The sequence below is a fragment of the Cervus canadensis genome, chromosome 4 (genome assembly GCF_019320065.1).
Source record: "Cervus canadensis isolate Bull #8, Minnesota chromosome 4, ASM1932006v1, whole genome shotgun sequence".
NCBI classification, from domain to species: Eukaryota; Metazoa; Chordata; class Mammalia; order Artiodactyla; family Cervidae; genus Cervus; species Cervus canadensis.
This window is the reverse complement of record NC_057389.1, coordinates 97,817,695-97,839,650: the sequence shown is the minus strand read 5'-3', so window position 1 is coordinate 97,839,650 and position 21,956 is coordinate 97,817,695. Positions and strand designations below refer to the sequence as shown.

Genomic DNA, 21,956 nt, shown 5'->3' with positions numbered 1-21,956 from the left:
CTGAACTCCACTGACCAGAAAGCCTCTCTCTGCTCCCTCCAGGCCCCTCCCCATCCCCTTGCTCACCATCACGTCATTGCTGCCTTGTCCATTCGTGGCCAACCGTCAGAGACAGTGACACCTGATGGAAGCAGAGCAAGCCTGACGTATGGATGGATGGATGGATGGATGGATGGATGGATGTGAAGCTGAGGTGACTAACCAGCCTAATCCTCAGGTCCACTGCATGCATCTCTTCCAAGAACAACAAGCTCACCTCTCCCCTCTCAGCCAAATGTGCCTGCTCAGAACTCCTGATTCTGTAAGAGAGCTATGTGCCCACAGGCCCTCATTGCTCACTGCCCATCCTCTCCACGGGACCTCATCAATGCATGGGTTCTGCAACCTTCCCACCCCACTCCACAGTGTGCAAGCCAGGCAGAGAGGAACAAGCCATGAAACCGGACGCAAAGGATGCAGGGGGCTCAGCTGTAGGTTTAATCCCTCTTTCCAGGTCATCTCTGTGGATGGAGTAAAGATACGCTGCTCTGTCTCTGGGAAGTGGCAGGTGCAGGAGAGGAAGGTGTGCTTGCGATGACCCACTGTGGACAGTGAGGAGACCGGGGAGAGCCTGAAGGCTGTGTGGCACCCTGCCTGGCGTCTTGGGCGGGCAGCAAGGGGCAGAAAGGGACAGCTGAGCCTGGCACAACCCTGCTTCCCCAGATGACCTGTTGTTCCTCCAGCCTGCCTAGACGTTACCCTGCTCCCTTCTCACTACCTTCTCTCCTGGGCCTGGTGGCTATTCTTAGAGGAAAGGGAGAGATAAAGGATGACTGCTTTCCAGGTATAAGATTACACCGCCATAAGTAAGACACTAAAACATATAAACTCACAACAGCAGAGGATTCTGACAGAGCCCTGGGAGGGGCCCCCTCCTCCACTTTGCCCCTCCACCCGCACTCCACACACACCAGGAATCCCTGACCCAGGTCAGCTCTCTCCCTGTGCTCCTCGTGAACCAAGGCAGGCTGAGCCACGCCCAAGCGCCCCTAAATCAGCGCCACTGGGCTAAATAAACTGAGGGTCCTACCAGCAAAAACAGTGAAGAGTCACCACTGGGCCAGCACTTTCTGTGAGAAAGGGTGCTTTGGCCACACCTGCTCCCTTCCTTACCATCCCCGCCAAGGAGAAGCGGGCCAGTAAGCTGGTGAGCAAGCACTCTCTGGCTCACATTTTGCAGTGGCCAGTATTTCTGTGGGGAAGGCCTACCATACCACACCACCGCCCCCCACCCTGGACAGCACACCACGCAGTGTCTGCTCCCACTCCTTCTCTCCAGTCCCGGGCTGGGCTTGGAGGGGCAGACTGGGGTACGGATCCATGCCAAGCTAGTCTCACTCTCCAGTTCAGCATTTACTGAGCTCCCCATCAGGGTTATGGCGAAAGTTTTGGAGCCTCCATTGAGGTCCTGTGGAGAAGAAGGCTATGAGGTCAGCTCTGGCATTATTAGGTCCCTGGAGTATTACTAACAACATCCCATTGGCAACATCTAGTCTACGGGCACAGCTAAATCACCTGGATTCCTCTTAAAAGCACCAATTCCCAAGTGTTCTAACAAAAACATACGCATGAATGTTCATTAGCAGGACTATTCACAGATACCAAAAGGTAGAAAAGGCCCACATGTCCACCAAGTGGTAAACAAGTGTGGTCTATCCATATAGTGGAATGCTATTTGGCCATAATAATGAAATGAAGCCCTGATATCTGTGACAGCGATCCTTGAAGTTATTATGCTAAGTGAAAAAAGCCAGACACCAAAGACACATATTATGTCATTCCACTTATAGGAAACTCCAAAACAGGCAACTCCATAGACAGAGAAAGCAGGTTAGTGGTTTCCAGGAGCTGGAGAGAGGACAATAACGGGGAGTCACTGGTTCATGAGGTCTCTTTCTGGGGTGATGAGAAGTTCTGGAAACTAGAGTGGTAACGGTTGCACAACACTGTCAATGTCCTAAAAGCCACTGAGAGTGATTTAAGTGATGAATTTTATATTATGTGAATTTTAACAGAATTTTACAAATAAAGAACCAAACAAAATAATTCTCAAACCTTATCCCAAATCAAAATCTTCAGGATGGACCTGGAAATCCATATCTCTAACAAGCTCTGCCAGGGACTAAAATAAGGCAGCATTTAGAACCTGCAGTGCAGAAACCTCAGGCCCAGGCGGTTTGCGTGTCTTTCTAGGCCTGACACTGGGGGACATTGGCATCCTCTCCTGGACCTCACAGGATCCTGCTGTGTCTGCTGTCTTCCCTGGGTTGAACTCTCATGGGCTCATCTGCATAAGGAGTGGGAGTGTGAAAAACCAAGATCATAGCATCTGGTCCCATCACTTCGTGTCAAACAGAAGGGGAAAAAGTGGAAACAGTGACAATTTTATTTTCTTGGGCTCCAAAACCACTGTAGATGGTAAGTGCAGTCATAAAATTAAAAGACGCTTGCTCCTTGGAAGAAAAGCTATGACCAATCTAGACAGTTTATCAGAGACATTTGAGACATCAAAAGAGACAAAGCAGAGACATCACTTTGCTGGCAAAGGTCCGTCTAATCAAAGCTATGGCTTTTCCAGTAGATAGGCATGGACGTTGAGAGCTGGACTATAAAGAAAGCCGAGCACCAAAGAACGGATGCTTTTAAATTGTGGCACTGGAGAAGATCCTTGAGAGTCCCTTGGACAGCAAGGAGATGAAACCACTCAATCCTAAAGGAAATCAACCCTAAATATTCACTGGAAGGACTGATGTTGAAACTGAAGCTCCAATACTTTGACCACCTGATGCAAAGAGCCAACTCAGTGGAAAGAACTCTGATGCTAGGAAAGATTGAAGGCAGGAGGAAAAGGGGATGACAGAGGATGAGATGGTTGGATGACATTACTGACTCAATGGACATGAGCAAACTCAGGGAGATGGCGAAGGACAGGGAAGCCTGGTGTGTTGCAGTCCATGGGGTCACAAAGAGTAGATGACTGAACAAGAATGAGAATCAGACCCAGAATTTGGGCTGGAAGGAGAAGCCCTTTGTCTTGCTGCTTCCACGGAAAGTTGGAAGTGGGCCTGGGGTAGCAGGCAGGCACTGGTAGGTGGCTGTCCAGCTTCCTCTAGGGGTGGGCCTGAGGATTCCAGGGCCACCAGAATGTTGGCCAATGTTGGTGTTGAGGTGAGGTGATGGGCACCCACAGTGTGCAGGGGGATATGGAAGGCTTCCAGAACCCCAAAACTGGTCCTCAGAGGAGAGGATTCCCACAATGGGGCTTGAGGTACCTTGAGGAGCTCTGAGACATTAGGTTCCCTAATGTGTGTATGAGAGGCTCAGAGGGCAGGAGCTCTGGAGAGTGGAGAGTGGGGTTACTAGGAAGGAGGCAGGGGTCCCCTGAGATGACCCCGACCCCACCCCAGGGGCCCTGCAGGATCTGCTCTGGAGAGGGGTGCACATCCGTGTCTGCCTTCTGCCCTGACTCACCTTGCCAGGCGCACACATGGTCCCATCCAGAGGTGGCCCCTTCTTCGTCTTGCAGAAGTAGGGGTTGTCAGGGTGGCTGCACCACAGCTGTTTGCACGGGTCGAAGGTCCGAAACTGGAAAAGATCAGCGACAGCTGGCAGGCCGCCCCCCACCGCAGGGCCCCCAGCGTTGCCCTGGCACCAGGGTCCTCTCGCACGGCCGCCAGGACAGGCCTGAGTGCTGCCCTGAGCTCTGTGCGGCTCCGGCGCTGCGAGGACTTCAGGCGTACCTCATGCTTCATGACTGGACATGACTCGGGGACAGCGCCTCATGTCCCCGGGGGCTGCTGGGCCTCCCGAGCCTGCAGACCTTGGTGGCTACACCCCATGGAGCCGGCCGGGCACCAGTGTGCTTGGCATGAAGGCTGGTTGGCATTCCTCTGGCCCAAGCAGGCATCCCATGAGCACCTGCTGTTCCCCGGCTGGACACTTCACTGCCTGAATCCCTCCCAAGGCCAAGTCTGGACCAGCCAGGAGAGCGCAGGGCACCCACTGGATATACAGCAGTAGGTGTGGGGAGAACCTGATGTTTGGAGGGCTGCTCCACCCTGTCCCGGGGAGCCACCCCGACACCAGCCACCTCCCAGGAGACCAGGCAGGCCTGGGCTGAGCTCCCGCTCAGCCCTTGCAGGCGTCCCGGGCTCCGACACTCACCGCGGTACACATCATGTAACCAAGGCCAAAGTCGAAGCGGCACTGCTCATTCATGGAGTAGTGCAGCCCCGGGAGCTGGGGCAGCGCCGGCCAGTCGTGGGTGAAGGGGTCATCCCGCAGGCAGTCATAGGAGCTGTGAGGGGACACGGGGGCACCACGAGCTGCCTTCAGCGGCACCGGGCTGTCCAGACCAGGCGGCGCGTGAGGCCCCTCACGGAGCCTCGGGGGTGGGCCTGCTTGCACACCCCAGCCCTAAGGCCGTGTTGCTTTAGTTTCCCGTTGCACCTCTTTTCCTTGGCATGGTCAGGCAGGATCTGGCTGGGCTGGGCCCTAGGCATCCATTAAACGTGCAGTGGTTGCAACCACTTCCATTCAAGACTTGGCCCCCAGCAATGGGATCCCCCAACCAGCACTGCTGTCCCCGCCTTTGCACTTGGGGCTACAGGCGCCCCCCTAGAGCTGAGTCCAGCGCTCCAGGTCCCTCCTCAGGGCACAGGGTGGTACTCACTGCAGGTAGCGGCTCAGCTCCTGCTGGCTGCAGCGGGACCAGTGGAAGCGATGGAAGGCTGCCTGCACCAGGGGGGCCATGATGCTGCCCAGCCGCACCTCGTCACCGCAGCGGTTGCCCTGCCCGTCGTGCTCCATGCCTAGCCTGTGAGCGGAGCCAAGAGAGCCTCACTGGACCCTCACCTGGCCACACTCACCTGTCAGCCCCACCCCCTCCAGACACCGGGAGCGGACCCCAACCTCCCTGAGCTGACTCCCCTCGCCCTTAGCTGGCCTGGTCGGCCCTGAGCCAGGTGGTACCCGTTTTCTCCCAGCTGGATTTTAGAGCCGGGTGCCCTGAGGGGACAGCATCCAGCGGCAGCCCCTGCGGGGTCCGGTCCCCAGCGCTGTGGCATGAGATAGCCGTGGAGGTGGAGGCACCCACTGCCCCCCGCCAGCAGCACGCATACCTGAGCGCCAGCTCTCTGTTCCTGGGGGAGGCTCCCTCGCATCCTCATCTACAGAATTGGGTGGGAAGACCCTCCTGCCCAAGTGCTTCGATGGCATAATGGGCGGGAAGCCCCCGGCTCCTGCCTGGCCCTCGGTGGAAAGTGGGCCTGCTGCCTGCCCAATGCAGCACGGGGTCAGGACATCACATCTTGGGGGCTTGTCATCCAGGGTGTGTCCCTCTCAGGGCACAGAGGAGAAGCGGGACCTGCCTCGGACAGCAGGGCCTGCTGAGGCCACTTACACATGGCCAGTCTCGTGGGCCACCACGAACGCGGAGGAGAAGCCGTCCTCGTGGTTCAGGGTGCAGCTGCGGACGGGGTGGCACATCCCAGTGACAGGAGCATAGCCTGGGAGAGACAAAGGGGGCTCAGAGCCCTCCCCACATCAGGGGCCCAGGCCCCAGCTTCCCCTGGCATCACCAGGCAAACGAGCACAGCCGACTGCTCTCGAGGCTGGCACAGCCCAAGACCACCTCTCCCCGCCCCAGGGGAGCAGGCCTCAGCCTTGCCCATCAGCAGCCACCCTGCGGCCTTCTCAGTTCCCCACGTCCAGGTCTTATCTGCCAAGACTTTCTGCCACCTTGGTAGCCTCCTGCCCACTGTTCTCTTTCAGGCCACCCCCCACTTTCCTTCCCCACTTGGCTGAGTGGCCTTTTGGTCCCCGAGGCTGCAGGTTGCTTCCTGAGCTGTAGGCACTCTGGCCCTGGTGCCTGGCACCACACCCGGAGCCCACTCCCTCGGGATCTTCCCCGTCTCCCTCGGGGTCCTCTCTGGGGCCTCTGAGGCCTCAGCTGGACCCTTTTCCATAGCGCAGAGATGGCTGCAGGGAGGGTGGTCCCAAGCAGTTCAGGGGCAGTCAGGCAAGGACCGCCAACAGCAGTGCTGCCGTGCTGAGATGTGCAGAGGACACTGACCACGTAGCCTGGGAGGCAGACCAGGCACAGACGATGAGGCTCTCGGAGCCCTTGGCCTGGGAGCCCTGCACCCTGACTGGGGAGATTCGGAACCACAGTCCTGCTGAGGGGCCCGGGGGTCTGTCCTGGGCAAGGCACCCCCAGAGGTGGAGAATGGGGATCAGAGGGGGAAGGACAGCTGCAGCAGGCTAACCCCTGTCATGAGAAGCCACAGACTCTCCAGCCACCGCTCAACCCACCAAGGGCTTCCGGAGGGCCACTGAATTAACAGCTGACAGTGAGTGACACGGTGGGTTTTGCCTTCCCAGTTACAGCGTGTGGTCCAAGGAAGAAGTAGGGAATGGAGTCTGACAGGGAGTGAGGGGAGGGCTGAGGCAGGAGCCCAAACCGCCTGAGCAGGAAGGTGGGAAGGCCGCCCTGTGATGTGCCTGGTCTGTGGAAGGACGATCCCCCCTGACTGGGCTGAGCCTGATCACAGGGAGTCTTAAGATGCCCCCAGGGGAAGGACCACGTTCCCGCCCACGGGGAGAGGGAGAGTGACGGGAGGGCACGATGATCCTGCCCGAGATGGAGGAAATCCAGACAGTGGGGCCTCGCCACTTGCCCCTGGGTGAGATACAGAAGCGTGTGCAGAGCTGTGTGTCCCAGACAGGGCCTCTGTATAGAGACCTGGGCATCCCAGAGGCTGTCAGGTACAAACTAGCACTTGCCATGGGCCCTTGCCATCTACTTCTACAAGGATTAAATCAGGTGCTGCTGTAGCTACTGAATTTCAACACCCCCTGAAAGGAGTTCAGGGTGGAGATCAGGAATGAGGCACTCTATGCTCTGGGAAAAACTGGCAGGACAGGTCTTCAGATGCTTATTTTCAGGGGCCAATTTTATGAGCTCAATTCTTAAATCTCCCTGTAACTAGAAAAGCACTAAATTCCTTCATGGTGATGTCTGCTCCTCATGACTAACAGGAATTCTCAAGAGACCAGCAGAAACCTTCTGCAAAAAAATACGTACTTGATTGCATGTATTCCCTCTTCACTAAAATCACAAGTGTACTGACCTTCCCCCCTACCTCTTTGGAGCAGTTTCTCAGAGCTATCAGAAATGCTGTCTCCCAGGCTATAGTCCTCGTTTCACCCCAAATAAAACTTAACTTGCAACTCTCATGTCATGTACTTTTTTAAGTCAGCAAGACCCAAAAAGTGAGAAGCCTGGACTGTCGCCCCACTCAGCCTCACTCGTCTGAGACCCCATGGAGAGGTCCTAGGCAATGTGTTCCAAGAGAAAAGCACAGAAAGAAAGAAGTGTGACCGGGGAGTGCTGGTTTTAGAATTGTCCAAAAGCAGTATACCCAACTATTGTCTATTTCCCTTCTAATAAACAGGGAAATATGTGCCTTAAAGTATTTTTTTGCTCTGCAGATTTTGAGATGCTTGTTCTTGAATCAGCGCCAGGGCAAACCTTTGTGGTCTTCTCTTTGTCCTTTGTATGCAAAGCCTGCATATGAATATGTGCCGCAGTCTGTGTATTTCTCGTTCACCCACACTAGCATTACATGAACATGTAGGATCTGAAGATTTGAAAATGTATCTTTTTTCTTTATGTATATTTTTTCTTTATGTCCTTCGTTCTTAGTTTATTTTGCTGTTATTTTCTTGCCAGAAATCCTTTTAGGTAGATGCAGTGTTCTTCCTGAATTGAGCCTCTACATCAATTTTTCTCTCATATTTTGATCTTTTTGGGTGCCCTTGATTTTTTAATTTCAGCTTTTGAATGTTTTATTTCACCCACTGAGAAATGGAAATTGCTGCCATATCAGTAAAGAAAGGATGCCACAGCCTCAGCAGTTGCAGCCACCATGGATGGTGAGCTGGCAAGCCCTGAGGAAACTCAGGGTGTGAAAACACTGGATACTGGCCCCAGATAGCTGAGATGCATATCAAAGGAATGATTTCAGTGAGTCCAGACTCCTGCATCCTCCCACACATAGAAAAGCACTAAATTCCTTAACTTGAGATTTTAGTTTTCTTTAATTAACAGTAAGCTTTGTTCCTACTAGCTGCCCTTGGTTGCAAAGCTCCTACATATCCTAGCACCCTCCTCGCCTCCTCAGAGCAGCTCAGTTCTCTCAGGGTTACTTGAGATGCTGTCCCCCAGGATTGAAGTGCTAAACATTTCTGATGAATTAAACACACACACACACATAACTTTTAGGTTGGACATTTAATTTTTTAGTCAACACCATCAAATCTTTAATGAAAACCGTTTTTTTCCCTGATTCTTCCTTGTAGCCTATTCTGGGTTTACAGATATATTTCCTCAAACATTCTGGAGATATGACTTTATAAAAATGTCCTTTTCCCTTCTCTAAATTATCTGTTTCCTCTGGAGTTAGCTTTTTAATTTTATTTTACATCTCGGTGCATCTTTTTCATCCTTTCCTCTTTTTTAATATCTGGTAATTCTTGGTTGTCCTTTCACATTTTTAAACCAAGAATGAAGTCACTTTAATATAAGAGTTGTGTTGATTTATCTCCCATGGAACAGTTCTGCCCCCATTAGAGTTCTCACCCAGACACAGGCGACAGAGTGCTGGGTCAGCCGGCCACACAGACGGGCTTGAAGGGGAGCGTGAACCCCTCACAGTGGGGAGGCACCAACGCCAGCCAGGAGGCACAAATGATCACACCTGTGTAGCCACCCCCTGACCAAGACATGCAACGGTCCCCACACTGCAGAAGCCTCTTCTCGGTTCCAACAGCAGCTCCCTCCCTCCTGCCCACTCTCCTGACTGTTAACACCACGAATCAGTTTTGCCCACTTACAAACCTGAAATAAGTGGAGTCATGAGTATATATTCTTCTCTGATGGCCTTAATTCACTTATTTATTTACCATTCACTGTGTGAGATCTTCAACTATGATTGTAGACTTGTCAATTTTTTCTTTTAGATCTGTCAGTCTTATATAGTTTGAATTTTTAAGTAAAGTCCCTTATCTTTTAAAGATTGAAAATTTACTCAAATTTGTTTTACAAAAGTTGGAGGAAGCCAGGGCTTCCCAGGTGGCGCTAGCGGTAAAGAACCCACTTGCCAGTGAAGGAGACATAAGAGATGCGGGTTCAATCCCTGAAAAGGGAAGGTACGGTAGGAGGAGGGTACGGTAACTCCTCCAGTATTCTTGCCTGGAGAATCCCATAGACAGAGGAGCTGGGTGGGCTACAGTCCATGGGGTCGCAAAAGAGTGGGGCATAATTGAAGTGACTGAGCAAGCATGCACAGAGGAAGCAAACAACTGAAACCCAGCCCCAGACTCTGCCCATTTCACTCCTTTTCATCTTCCCTGTCCCCAGAGAGACGCAGTTTCCTGGGGCACATGTCAGAGTTCCTGGTAGTTTTAAAGAGCCAGGAGGAGACTCACACTTACCCTCAACCCGGACACCGTTCTCAGCACTTACCCCTTCACCCAGACACCCCTCTCATCCCAGGCCAAGGCTGCTGGGGGGCCGTGGCAGGGTCAGGCACTCATGTGCAGCCTCCCTGCTTTCTGTGCCCTCGCAGTCCCGAGACTCACCTTGCATGCCCGAAGGCCCGAAGTCCTGCCGTGTGAGGAATATGGCGTGATCATGGTACTCGTCGTGATCAGTGTCTGGCTTCTGCTGGAGGTAGGCCCAGCGGCAGACATTCTCCAGGCTCTGAGAGGGGTTCCCAATCTCAATGAGGCTCATGGACTGCAGGGGCAGGAGAGGCAACAGAGAGGAATTGGTATCTGGTGGTCCAGACGGGAGCTGAGCAGACCCCGTAGACTGGTGACCTGGCCCAGGTGGTCTCTCAAGAACTCCCTCCCATGTGGCTCCGTTCTCCAGAGTGGGTGGAAAAGCTCCCTAGCCACACAGACCTGCCTGAGTTTCCACACAAAATCCCTGCATGATTTCAGGTGAGACACGGGAACAAAGCTCTGAGGCCTCAAAGGGTCCATTCAGCTCACCCCACCTCCAACGTCCCTGCATCCTACTTGGCACCTGCTCTGCACAAATTCTGGCCAGGAGGCCAATGCAACAGACCTCGGTTACCCAAAAGAGTTCACACTCTGGCAGGATCCAGGACAGGGGAGACAGAAGTCCCAACAAGGCTACAGGCCCAGAGAAGGGGAAAGGAGCCCTGTGTTTCCCCCTTGATAGAAGCTATTTGCAGAAAACAACACAAGGGAGAGAAAACTCTGCCGCACCTACAGCGAAGGAGCCACATGAGGAACAGGACCACTGGGATAATTCCCGCAGGACCCATGGACAGGAAGCCACTGGGAGCAACCACATTCTACTTTGTAGCATGACGCACGCCTGCTAGCCAAGGCTGGCCATCAGGCTGGCAGGATCGCAGGCCAGGCTGCCTCATGGCATTGGCATTCACTCTGTTACTAAGTTTTCACAGTTACCCGGAAAGGCAAGAAACTGAGGCTCAGAGGGGTCAAGTCACTTGCCCCAGGTCACACGGCTAGGAAGCCTAAAACCGAAAGTCTGTATTCAATCCACTTCCCTAAACTCCGTCTCCAAACAAAACACACACCATATCATCTCAGAATCAGGTCTCACACACTGCACTCACCCCTTTTCTCTCCACAATCCTCACAGCAGGCATTCTGGTTTCTGCTCTCACCACATACTCTTACCATCCAAGTGGTTCCCTCTAGGCAAATCTGTCCAAAAAGTAGAGCTATGCATTCCTTGGTAGACATGAAAGCATGCATTTTTGCCTCTTCTCTTGCATAAACAAATCCAACAAGCATAGTCACATATTTCTCTTTGTGTGTATAAGTAGAATGGGCTTGGGGTGTATTTATAGGGTACTGTCAGTAAGCCAGCATGTTGCAGAAGAAGGAAGAATGAGTCAAGGCCAGGGAAGACCCATCATTGCCAGGCATGCCGTGAGTTACCCGAGTCAATGGTTTACAAGACGGTGGACCAGTTCCCACGTCCTAAGCACAGAGCCAATTGCTCCTGAGAGATGAAAAGACTTGTTTTAACAGCATTCAGTCAGTCACAGATAGGAGGGAGAGATCTGGTGACTGAGACCTACTGGACATTCCCCAGAGATGGACAGCCCAGAGGATGCTGGGAAAGGGGAAGAGAGGTACATTACTGCCCTCCCTGTGACTGGGAAAGCATGTGACTATCTCCGGCCAAATAGTTGCGATCAACAGTGATGTGTGTCTCTTCCTGGTCTGAGCACTTTATTGCCCACATGAGAGCCTTCAGAGATCTCTCCTGGCTGGCATGGGAACCAGCCACCTGTCACCCAGGTCCTGAGTGAAAATGAGACCAGAGTCCGATGCCAATTCACACTGAAGACACAAGTGTGAGCGAGAAATCAAGCTCTGTTGCTGTGAGCCGCAGGGACATGGATCTGGTCTGCTTCTGCAGCACAGTCTTGCCCACCCCAAATGACACAAGAGGGGCAAAGGACAGGGACATGGCATCTATACCTCATCCAGGCAGGGCAGCCCAAAACCCCACCAGGTGATCACTGCCTCCAGAAAACCGTGAGAAGCCACAGCTCTGGAGGAGGAAGCAAGTTAAAGACTCTCCTTTCTAGGGAAGGAACTTTGGGTGGAATGAGAAGGAAGGGACCTTCAGGGATGGATCTGATTTGGTGCCTGAGTTTGGACCCCATTGGGCTTAAGATTGCCACTCCAGTCCTGACCACAAGGGCCACTGATCACCACTCGATCAAGGATGGCTGCAGAGCCCCCACGGGAGGGGGACCCCCAGCTCCACAAAGCCCAAGACACGTGCACATCACTCAGTCGTGTCCAACCCTTGGCAAGCCCCATGGACTGTAGCCTGCCAGGCTCCTTGTACATGGAGTTCTCCAGGCAAGAATACTGGAGTGGGTAGCCATTCCCTCCTCCAGGGATGAAACCAGGGTTTCCTGCATTGCAGGCAGATTCTTTACCATCTTAGCCACCAGGAAAGCCCTGAGCCTTGCTAAGCCACCTCCAGCAAAAGGGCCTTGTTTCCTCAAGAGCCATGTCTCTCAGCCCAAACATCAGGGGACCGGACCCCTGGTTGGTTACAGTTACTTTTGCCTGCGTTCTTCTGACAACAGCCCAATCTCCCTCTGATAAAAGATCTCCTCTGTTAATCTGGATCCAACCTCAGGCTCAGTGGTGGGAGAGGTCAAGCCCAGACAACCCCACCTAGCACATTCCCAGCACCATGATGGTTGGGGCCAAGGGGTTGGGAAGGTGTGTGACTATGAACCTGGAGCTTCCCCCAGGGCAGAGAATTCCAGGGGAGGAAGAAAGCAGAACAGACAGTGTGGCCTGGGGTGCAGAGAGGGTGATTCCCAGTGTCCTCACACAGCCACATGGCTTACCCAGGCCTGAAGCCAGCTGACCACAGGCCTGTTTATTATCTACTGCTACATAATGGTGACTGCAATCATGAAATTAAAAGACGCTTACACCTTAGGAGAAAAGCTATGACAAACCTAGACAGCCTATTAAAAAGCAGAGACATCACTTTGCCAACAAAGATCCATATAGTCAAAGCTGTGGTTTTTTTTCAGTAGTCATGTACAGATGTGAGAGTTGGACCATAAAGAAGGCTGAGAGCTGAAGAACTGATGCTTTCAAATTGTGGTGCTGGAGAAGACTCTTGAGTTCCTTGGACAACAAGGAGATTCTAAAGGAATTCTAAAGTGAATTCTAAAGGAAATCAACCCTGAATATTCATTGGAAGGACTGATGTTGAAGCTGAAACTCCAATACTTTGGCCCCTTGATGTGAAGAGCTGACTCATTGGAAAAGACCCTGATCCTGGGAAAGACTGAGGGCAGGAGGAGAAGGGCTGCAGAGGATGAGATGGTTGGATGGCATCACCGACTCAATGGACATGGGTTTGAGCAAACTCCAGGAGATAGTGAAGGACAGGGAAGCCTGGCTTGCTGCAGCCCGTGGGGTCACAAAGAGTTGAATACGACTTAGTGACTTAGCAAACAACAATGAATAACAATAACATAATGAGTTATTTCCAAACTTTATGATCTGAAAAGTTTGGAAATCTGAAAAGAGTTTCCCTGGCGGCTCAGATGGTAAAGAATCAGCCTATGATGCAGGAAACCCTGGTTCCATCCCTGGGTCAGGAACATTCCCTGGAGAAGGGAATGGCTACTCACTCCAGTATTCTTGCCTGGAGAACTCCATGGACAGAGGAGCCCCGTGGGCTACAGTCCATGGGGGTCACAAAGAGTTAGACACAACTGAGTGACTAACACACACACACACACACACACATGATCTGAAAAACCCCAAACACTTGTTATCTCATGGTTTCTGGGTTAGGAATCCAAAGGTAATCCAGTGGGGTCCTCTACTCAAGGTTCTCCCGTGAGATTGCTGGCAGCTGAGACTGGGGCTGCAACCTCAGCTGAAGGCTCCCCTGGGTGGGACACACAAGCACACTCACTCATGTGGTTACTGGCAGGATCCAGTTCCTCACATGCTGCTGGACCTAGGGCTCCTTGGCCCCTCACATGGACCTCGCCACAGAGCAGTCACACAGGGCCGCTTGCTTCCCCCAGCACAAGTGACCCGAGAGCGCATCTCCGAGACACAAGCCATAGTCCACTGAGAGGCCAATCTCAGTCTTGCCCACGCCGGCAGGGAAAGGAGCACAGCAGGGAGTGAATACCAAGATGTAGGCTCATAGGGGCCATCCGAGAGCCTGCTTGCAGCAGAGATGTGTCTCATATACATGTGTCAGGAAATCCCTCCCAAAGTCAACTGGAGTTGTGTTACTGTCACTTGCAGCTGAAAGACCACGAGCAGTGGACTTCGGCCTTGGAGATTCGTGGGAAGCCCAGTCGAGTGCACTGGCTGGCTGGTTGGAGGATCAGCTAGTGTGTCCAGCACCAGTGGGAGAAGCTCTAGTCACTTTCTGAAGAGAAGTCAAGAGGCCCAACTAGAAAGACATGGTGTCAGGCCCAGAGAACAGGAATAAGGGCATGGAGTTGGAGACACAGCCAAAGGCTGAAACGAGGTGAAAACAAGCAGTCTGGGGGCTCGGAGAGAGGCCTGACTGCTCAGGGAGGGGGCTCGTTGGAAGTGACGGGTGGATGTTGCAAACCCAAGGCCCACAGGCCAAGGCTGGTGATGCGAGTCAGTGAGGCAGGTTGGAGTGGCAAGAACTGGCAAACCAAGGAGCCCATGCCCCGATGCAGGGCAGCAATACTCAGCATCAGCTCCATGGGCATGGCATGCAAGAACAGAGCCCAGAGCTGTCGCCAGACTGACCTCTCAGGCCAGTCTTTACATTTTACAAAGAAGTGCGTGTGTGTGTGTGTGTTGTGTGTGAGTTGCTCAGTCATGTCCGACTCTGCGACCCCATGGATTATAGCCCGCCAGGATCCTCTGTCCAAGGAGTTTTCCAGGCAAGAATACTGGAGGGGGTTGCCATTCCCTTCTCCAGGGGACCTTCCTGACCCAGGGATCAAATCTGGGTCTCCTGCATCGCAGGCAGATTCTTTACCACCTGAGCCGCCTGCGAAGCCCACAGAGAAGTTCTGTGGACCAAAGAAGACATATCCCTCAGGTCACCAGGTAAGGAACCCTGGAATAAAGGCTCTTCTGGGCTGGACCCAACACTGGCATGCTGCTGAGAGCCTCCTGCCTCCCAGACACCAGGCCCTTGGATTCAGCCCAGGTTCCTAGCCCCTCTCAGCAGCCACCGTGATCTCACTGCTGTGGCAGGATAATTTATTGAAGTGTTGATTTGCATGTTGCTCTGGCCTTGTCTTCCCTTCCTCCACTCCAAGCAGCAGCCCATCACCTCTCTTCTCCAGGCCTGCGGGGGTCTGCACTGCAGGACCCAGAGCAGGAGTTGTCTGGGACTCTGTCTGCCTTTGGGTCCCGAGGAGACTCCCCAAGGGGAGAGGCAGAAAGAGGGGCTGGGAGGGGTTCCACCAGGACTAGGTGGCCCTGAAGAGGCAGGTCACAAAAAGCAGTGGCCGTGTGCTGGGCCCTGGGGACTTGCAGCCCAGATGGGGCCTGGAGGCCTGGAGGAGGGTGACGTCAGCGTCTGACAGCCACAGTCCAGAGCTGCTTGGACTTCCTGTTTCTTTGCCCACGTCCCAGTTCTCTCAAGGTTCTGGCCATTCTCAAGGAACTAAGGGCTGGTATCCTCCTGCGTGCTGGTCTGGAGAGCTCAGGAGGGTGCAGCATGCCTCGTGCTACGCGGCAGGTGCCAGACCCATGTGCGTTTTAGAAAGAGCTGAGTCAGTGGGGAGAGAGGACATAGTCAGGACCCTGAGGTGGCAGGAAACGAGCAAGTCAGCTGGCAGAGGAGGAGGCATGGCTTCTGGCCATGGAGCTTGTGGAGGAGGCATGGGAGAGGACCACACACGGGCATGCAAAGGGAGAGTCTGCAGCGCCCTGGGACACAGGCCAGAGATCATCTCTTTGGGCCCAGGTTTCCTTCTTGGTAAAAGTTCAGCAATTTTCCTTTGGGGAGCTCTGCTGCTTCTCAGGTGCAGCTCCTGGGGGGAACATTTTAGAGCCAGCTGGGGATTCAAGTAAGATTAGTGGATCAGAGGCTCAAAAGAATCAAAACACCAGGTAGGCTTGCCCAGAGGCAACCCCCACCCCCAAACAAGCACCCATGAGCTTTCAGGCAGAAGACTGCACCCCAGACTCAACCTTTCCTTGGCCTACTTCTCCCCCTTCCTGAGAGCTGCCAGCCTTCCCACAGGTTCTGCCTGCTTGAAGGGCTCCTCACAGACAGAGCTGTCCAGGCAGAGGGCCCAGGAGGGAGGTCTGGGCATCCACAAGGATCCCTCGGGCGCTAGTGGGATCTCCCCACACTGCTCTGCCACCTGAATCACACTCACAGCCCTCCATCCCACGCCTTTGCCACATATCACGCAGCACATGGACTGTAGTCCTATCCAAGCAAGGACAAGAGACATGTCTATCTTCCTTTAGGAAGTGACGGAGATCCCGCCGTCTTTCCGTGCCACCATAATAGTATGTGTGAATGCCCTGGCTGATGCTCTCAAGAATATCAACACTGCTGAAAAGAGAGGCAAATGCCAGGAGCTCATTAGGCCATGCTCCAAAGCCATTGACAGGCTCCTAACTGTGATCATGAAGGATGGTCAGTTGGCGAATTCTACATCACCGATGGTCGCAGAGCTGGGAAAGTTGTGTGAGCTTCACAGGCAGGCTGAATAAGTGTGGAGCGGTCAGCCTCAGATTTGATGTGCACCTCAAGGATCTAGAAAAACGGCAGAATAACCACCAGCTCCCACCCGGTCAGCTTGGTTTTACTGTCCTGACAACCTCAGCGGGCATCAAAGACCATGAAGCAGCAAGACGAAGGCACACAGGAGGAAAAAAATCTTTGGGTTCTTTTTCTAGGGGTGTAATACATACAAATAAAATGCCGCAGAGGGGATCCTGGAAGCCACGCCACCTCTGAAGGCGTTCTGTCTGGGGGCCATAACTCCCCCACGCAGGCAGGACAGGAAAGGAAGGGCGAGAGCCGAGGTGGCCACCAGGTGGCGCTGCTGCCGCGGGAACAGCGGCGGGAGCCTCGCGCGCCTGGATCAAAGGGCCGCTGCTCCCTAGACGCCGGCCACCGGCTCAAACGGAACCACGCGGGCCCCAGCCGGCCCCTGGGGTCCCACATTAAACAGATCAATTAAGACTTGTGCAGAAAGTTCTGTCCCAATCTCTGCTCTCTGACATCTCCATTGTTTGCTCTGGAATGAGCTGAATTATTTACGCTCTTACCTCCTTTGGTCAAGGAGACAGGAGAAAAGTGGGACCAGCGGCGCAGAGGCTCCGCAGGTTCCAGGGTACATCGGGAATCCCTCAGATCACCCATCCCACACACCAAGGCACCTGCGAGTGATGGTGGGGCTCCCCGGGGCAGCTCGGGGCCCTGGGGGTGGAAGCCTGCTCCGCTGTCATGGGCCCTGTACCCCTGGACATGGCCCCTACTTCCCTGTCCTGGGCGCCCCCTCCGCGACCGCAGCGCACAGCCGGGAGCTCAGGCGCTTCCGGCCACGGCCCTCAGCACCCGCAATACTCTCATCCAGCGGAAGCCAACCAAAACCTTCTCAACTGCTCTGACCCCAGACGGAGCCCCCCGCAAACCCGCCCTCCCAAAGCAGCACAGCGCAGACAGCAGTCCAGATCTGCTGGGTCCAAGAAAGCAGAGCTCCCTTCTCAACCCCGGCACTGCTAAAATGCAAGGCAGGTAATTCTCTGCGGCGCGGGCCGGTCTGTGCAATGAACGATGCAGAGGAGCATCCTGACTTCTTCCTGCTACATGCCATGAGCATGCCCAAGGTGGGGGGCTGCAAACTCGCCCTCTGAGGGGAACCCTGCCATGGGGAACCTCCAAGGGGAGCACACCCAAGGAGCCCTGTGGAAAAACAGCCCAACCCAGCCTCCCTGAGCAAAGCCGCCCCCTGTTGTGTGACTTCGGCAGGCCACTCACCTGTCCTGTGGGCGGGGGTAGGGCGGGGTGGGTGGTGAGGTTAAGTGCCCCAGAGAGCTGCTGTGAGGGAAGGGTGAGGTGAGTGGACTGCAGAGCGGACCGACCCAAAGAGGGCACTGCAGGCTGAAACTTGCAGGAACCCTCGCTCCGGTTGCCACCGCCAGCGCTCACCTTCCAGGGGACCCTGAGGCTCAATGATGGTGATGACTCACAAGAACCAACAGGGGCCAGAATTAACACCAAGCTGGGCGTCTTCTCCAGGCTGCTCTGGGGTGCCAGGGAGTACCTGGAGCTCAAACCTCACCACAGACATCCACAACCCCAACACCAGTGAGGGCTAGAAGGCGTGATCCGTATTTCTCTGCTCAGGACCCCCGGATTACCAAGGCACATTCCAGACATCCTCCCAGAGGCTGGGAGGAATCTATTCCCAGAGAAAGCCAAGCTACCAGCTCAAGATGCTTCAAGTGAACCTTCCCAGCTCAAGCCTGTAGGGCACATCTGCCTCCACTGCTTCCCGTTCTTCTCTGGACCCTGGAGACTCCGGCTCAGGAGGTCGGCCACAGTGACCAGGGGCCGGGCACCATGCCTGGCACCGAGTGCTTGGGGGTTGGGACCCAGACTCTGAGGAAGCCAGGGGGCTGTCCCTGGGATGCTCTGAATCCCCTACACAGCCCCCCTACACACAGTCAGGGAAGCAGAGGTCTGTATCAGGTCGGCAATGGCCTGGGATATGCAGGAAGAGGGCGGTGGCACCGGCCCCTTGAATGCTGAGTCCTGCCCCAGCATTTTCTTCTCTTGCCTTCCCCTGAGAGACTCACAGTCAGAATTTCTCCGACCCTTCTGCTCTAATGCTGAAAAATTTCTAGGAGCGTTCCATACTTTGTCTTGACCTGGTCTTTCACAACAAGATACCTTATGTTCTTTGATTGTCCCCAAGTCTCTGATTTCCATTTGCTTTGATTTTCATCATCTTAGGAAATATTTAAAATGAGAACAGTTCAGTAGCTTTGGTTCCTTCTCAAAAAAATCAATTGAAAAGCCAGTTGCTATGCAACCCTCAAGTGTTGCTGATGTTCTGCTCCCTGGCTGATGGCATATTGTATAAAATAAGATAATCTCTTTTCTTCTGCTGTGTTTTTTTTTTTTAAGAAATGGAGAAAAATGTTGTTTTAGGAAAAACTTGAGATAACTCAGAGGCTCCTCATAAGCTGGAAGACAAACAACATGTCCTTTGCACAAGTACTCCCAATTTCATCCCCAGCGGGGCTTCGGTGGGGCCTGGGGACAGGCGTGAGGGGAGCAGAGGGCAGGGAAGCTGGTCTGCTTCCATCACAGTTTGGAATGAATAACAGAATCTGAACACCTAGGCCGCTTTCTGCCCCAAGTCTGGGTCTCGGTCTCACAGCTCCCAGACCCACCCCCTTACCCTGACTCTGCAGACCTTGGAAGACACAGCTCAGGGCCCTCTCCTGGTGGGGGTCTCCTGCAGTCCCCTCGGCCTTTCTGGGCCTCAAGCCTTGCACGGACAGGGCCTCGCTCACTGTCAGGAAGCACGTGGCTCCTTTAAGAGCAGCTCATCGAATCCATTCTCCTTGGGAGCCAAACTCTATTTGTGACTCTCGTCCAGAAGCCTTTCCTGGCTTTTCCTGCAACAAGCAGAGCTCACTCCCTCTACACGAACGCCAGCCAGGCAGCCCCCTCTTGGTCACCCCACCCAGGGCAGCCGGTGCTCTGTCTCCTTCGAGGTGCTCACCACTCAGCAACGACCTTGTTTCCTGGTGAACTCATGGGGAGCTGGTGCCCCAGGCCTGGAGGCAGGCACATCCCGGGATCTATCTGCCCAAGAGACGGGTCCTCCCACATCCTGAGGTCCCCGAGAGCCCTGGAAACAGGGCCTTACCCCCAGCACTCTGCCGAGTGGAGTCTGTGACCGGTGGACACAAACAGTTATCGCCCACAATGAGATAAATACAGACATGGGAAACTTTCACGGCAGTTTGGTGGAGTGGCTTTATGTCTATGGAATTTAATAAGAAAAAGTCGGGGCTGGTATTCATGGATAATCTTGGTTTTGTCACGTTTCCCTTTTCCAGTTATTCTTTTTAAATGTACTTACAGAAATATTGGTCAGTGATGTGACCTCTGGTTCTGAGGCGCTCTGTTTGACTGGCCTGGCATCCTAGGCCCTGGCACCTACTCTCCAGGGACTGTCACTGTCCGACTTCCTGTTTGATTGCTTCAGGTCCATGCAGTGACCCCTCCTTTCCCAAGGGTGTTGCCCCTGAGCCCACAGCCAAGCATACCACACTGTCCCTGGGCTCCTGTGCGAGGCACGCCTGCTGCAGAGATGAAGGGCTAGCCTATGGCGGGGCCCCAGCCCCTCTGCATCCGATGTCTGTCCAGCACCGGCCTTCCTGGACGTGGTCGGCCAGCCACGTCCTCCTGACTCTCCCATCCCCCCCGCCTGTGTTTCTCCAGTGTGTCCTCCCCGGGGAAAGTGAGATCCCCACTGTGGACCCCGCTTGCCTCTTACAATCCCACAACTTGCTGAGGAGGCCCGAGTCTGGCCCTGTAACTTTCTGGAATCCCCCCGCCCCGCTCCATCCCGGGGCCCAGGCGGAGGGGCAGTCTGAGTCTGCCCAGCTGTGCCTGTCACCTCATCACCATGGATTCCTCAGCTTCCCGGCAGGAAGTCGGGGAGGTGAACGGGGACCTCGGTCCCCCTGTGCCCTCCCTTCTCACTGTATCGGTCCTGGTCTCGCTGGAGCTGTCCCACTGCCCAGGTGGACTGCGGCCACCTATCTCGTTGGCCAGGGGCTCCGGTCAGCCCCATGGCCTGCCCTCCCCACATCATGCTCAGAAAGAGGAGGCTGTAGCATCACTAGGGGCCCATGCCCACTCCCCTTACCCTCACTCTGCCTGTGGGGGACTCCGAGGGGATCAACATGGCCCAGGCAAAGCAGAGTCCCTCCCGACAAGGTGGAACATAAGGAGCGGTGGCCAGACTGGCCGTGGCCGTGAGGGAGGGGCCTGCAACACCTCAGTAACCCGACCTCACCTGCAGGCAGGGCCAGGCACTGGTGGCAGCCTGCATCCCCCTCTAGCCGAGACGGCTTGCCCGAAGTTTCCATGGACACTCAGGTGACAGAGGTCCCAGGCCCAGGCACAGGAAAGGTAAGATTGTCCACAGGGCAGAAGAACACAGATGCCTCTCCACTACCCCCAAGCCATCGCAGAGAAGAGGTGCCCAGTAAAGCATGGAGTCCTTTCTACGTCCTCCTTCAAATCAGAAATAAAATGCTGGACGCGACACTGTGGCACGCCGCCAGACAGCCTTCCGCAGGCGCTACTGCCCAGTTAGCAGAAATAGCTGGGCGCTCTCATTCTTAAATTATTGCTTTAAAAAATAATTAATTTTTCCATAGCTAAAAATGTGCTATAAGTGTATAAAAGAAACCCTCAAGTATAAAAGAAACATCCCATGATATATTAAGAAAATTCAGCAAAGTAGAAAGAAGAAAATAAAAATCCATGACCTACTACCCAGAGATAAGTACTGTTCACAATTTATGTTTTCCTTCAGTCCCTTCTTTGTATATATTTGTACACAAAATCGAGATCATAATACTGGGAGCTTATATCATTCTTTCCCCAAAAGTAAACCAACTTGACTTTATGCTGTAACCATTTCCTAAAGCCCTTACACATGCTTTGAAAATGGGATTTATTGCCAGTCTAATAACCCACTAATGAAAAAGCAAGAGAGTTCCAGAAAAACATCTATTTCTGCTTTACTGACTATGCCAAAGCCTTTGACTGTGTGGATCACAATAAACTGTGGAAAATTCTGAAAGAGATGAGAATACCAGACCACCTGACCTGCCTCTTGAGAAACCTGGATGCAGGTCAGGAAGCAACAGTTAGAACTGGACATGGGACAACAGACTGGTTCCAAATAGGAAAAAGAGTACGTCAAGGCTGTATACTGTCATCCTGCTTATTTAACTTATATGCAGAGTACATGATGAGAAAAGCTGGGCTGGAGGAAGCACAAGCTGGAATCAAGATTGCAGGGAGAAATATCAATAACCTCAGATATGCAGATGACACCACCCTTATGGCCGAAAGTGAAGAACTAAAGAGCCTCTTGATGAAGGTGAAAAAGGAGAGTGAAAAAGTTGGCTTAAAGCTCAACATTCAAAAAACTAAGATCATGGCATCTGGTCCCATCACTTCATGGCAAATAGATGGGGAAACAGTGGCTGACTAGTTTCTTGGGCTCCAAAATCACTGCAGATGGTGACTGCAGCCATGAAATTAAAAGACGCTTACTCCTTGGAAGGAA

General features: G+C 53.6%; 1 protein-coding gene across 1 annotated transcript in view; it reads right to left on the bottom strand.

Annotated features, from left to right (window-relative positions):
• ADAMTS2 (ADAM metallopeptidase with thrombospondin type 1 motif 2) overlaps positions 1–21,956 on the bottom strand; it is a 249,940-nt gene that overhangs the window by 40,140 nt on the left and 187,844 nt on the right. The window contains exons 6-10 of the mRNA XM_043467036.1: positions 9,682–9,838; positions 5,441–5,546; positions 4,712–4,855; positions 4,204–4,336; positions 3,511–3,624 (exon numbers count right to left, since the gene is read on the bottom strand). Of these exons, the coding sequence (XP_043322971.1) occupies positions 3,511–3,624; positions 4,204–4,336; positions 4,712–4,855; positions 5,441–5,546; positions 9,682–9,838 (654 nt within the window). The remainder of the gene's footprint in view (positions 1–3,510; positions 3,625–4,203; positions 4,337–4,711; positions 4,856–5,440; positions 5,547–9,681; positions 9,839–21,956) is intronic.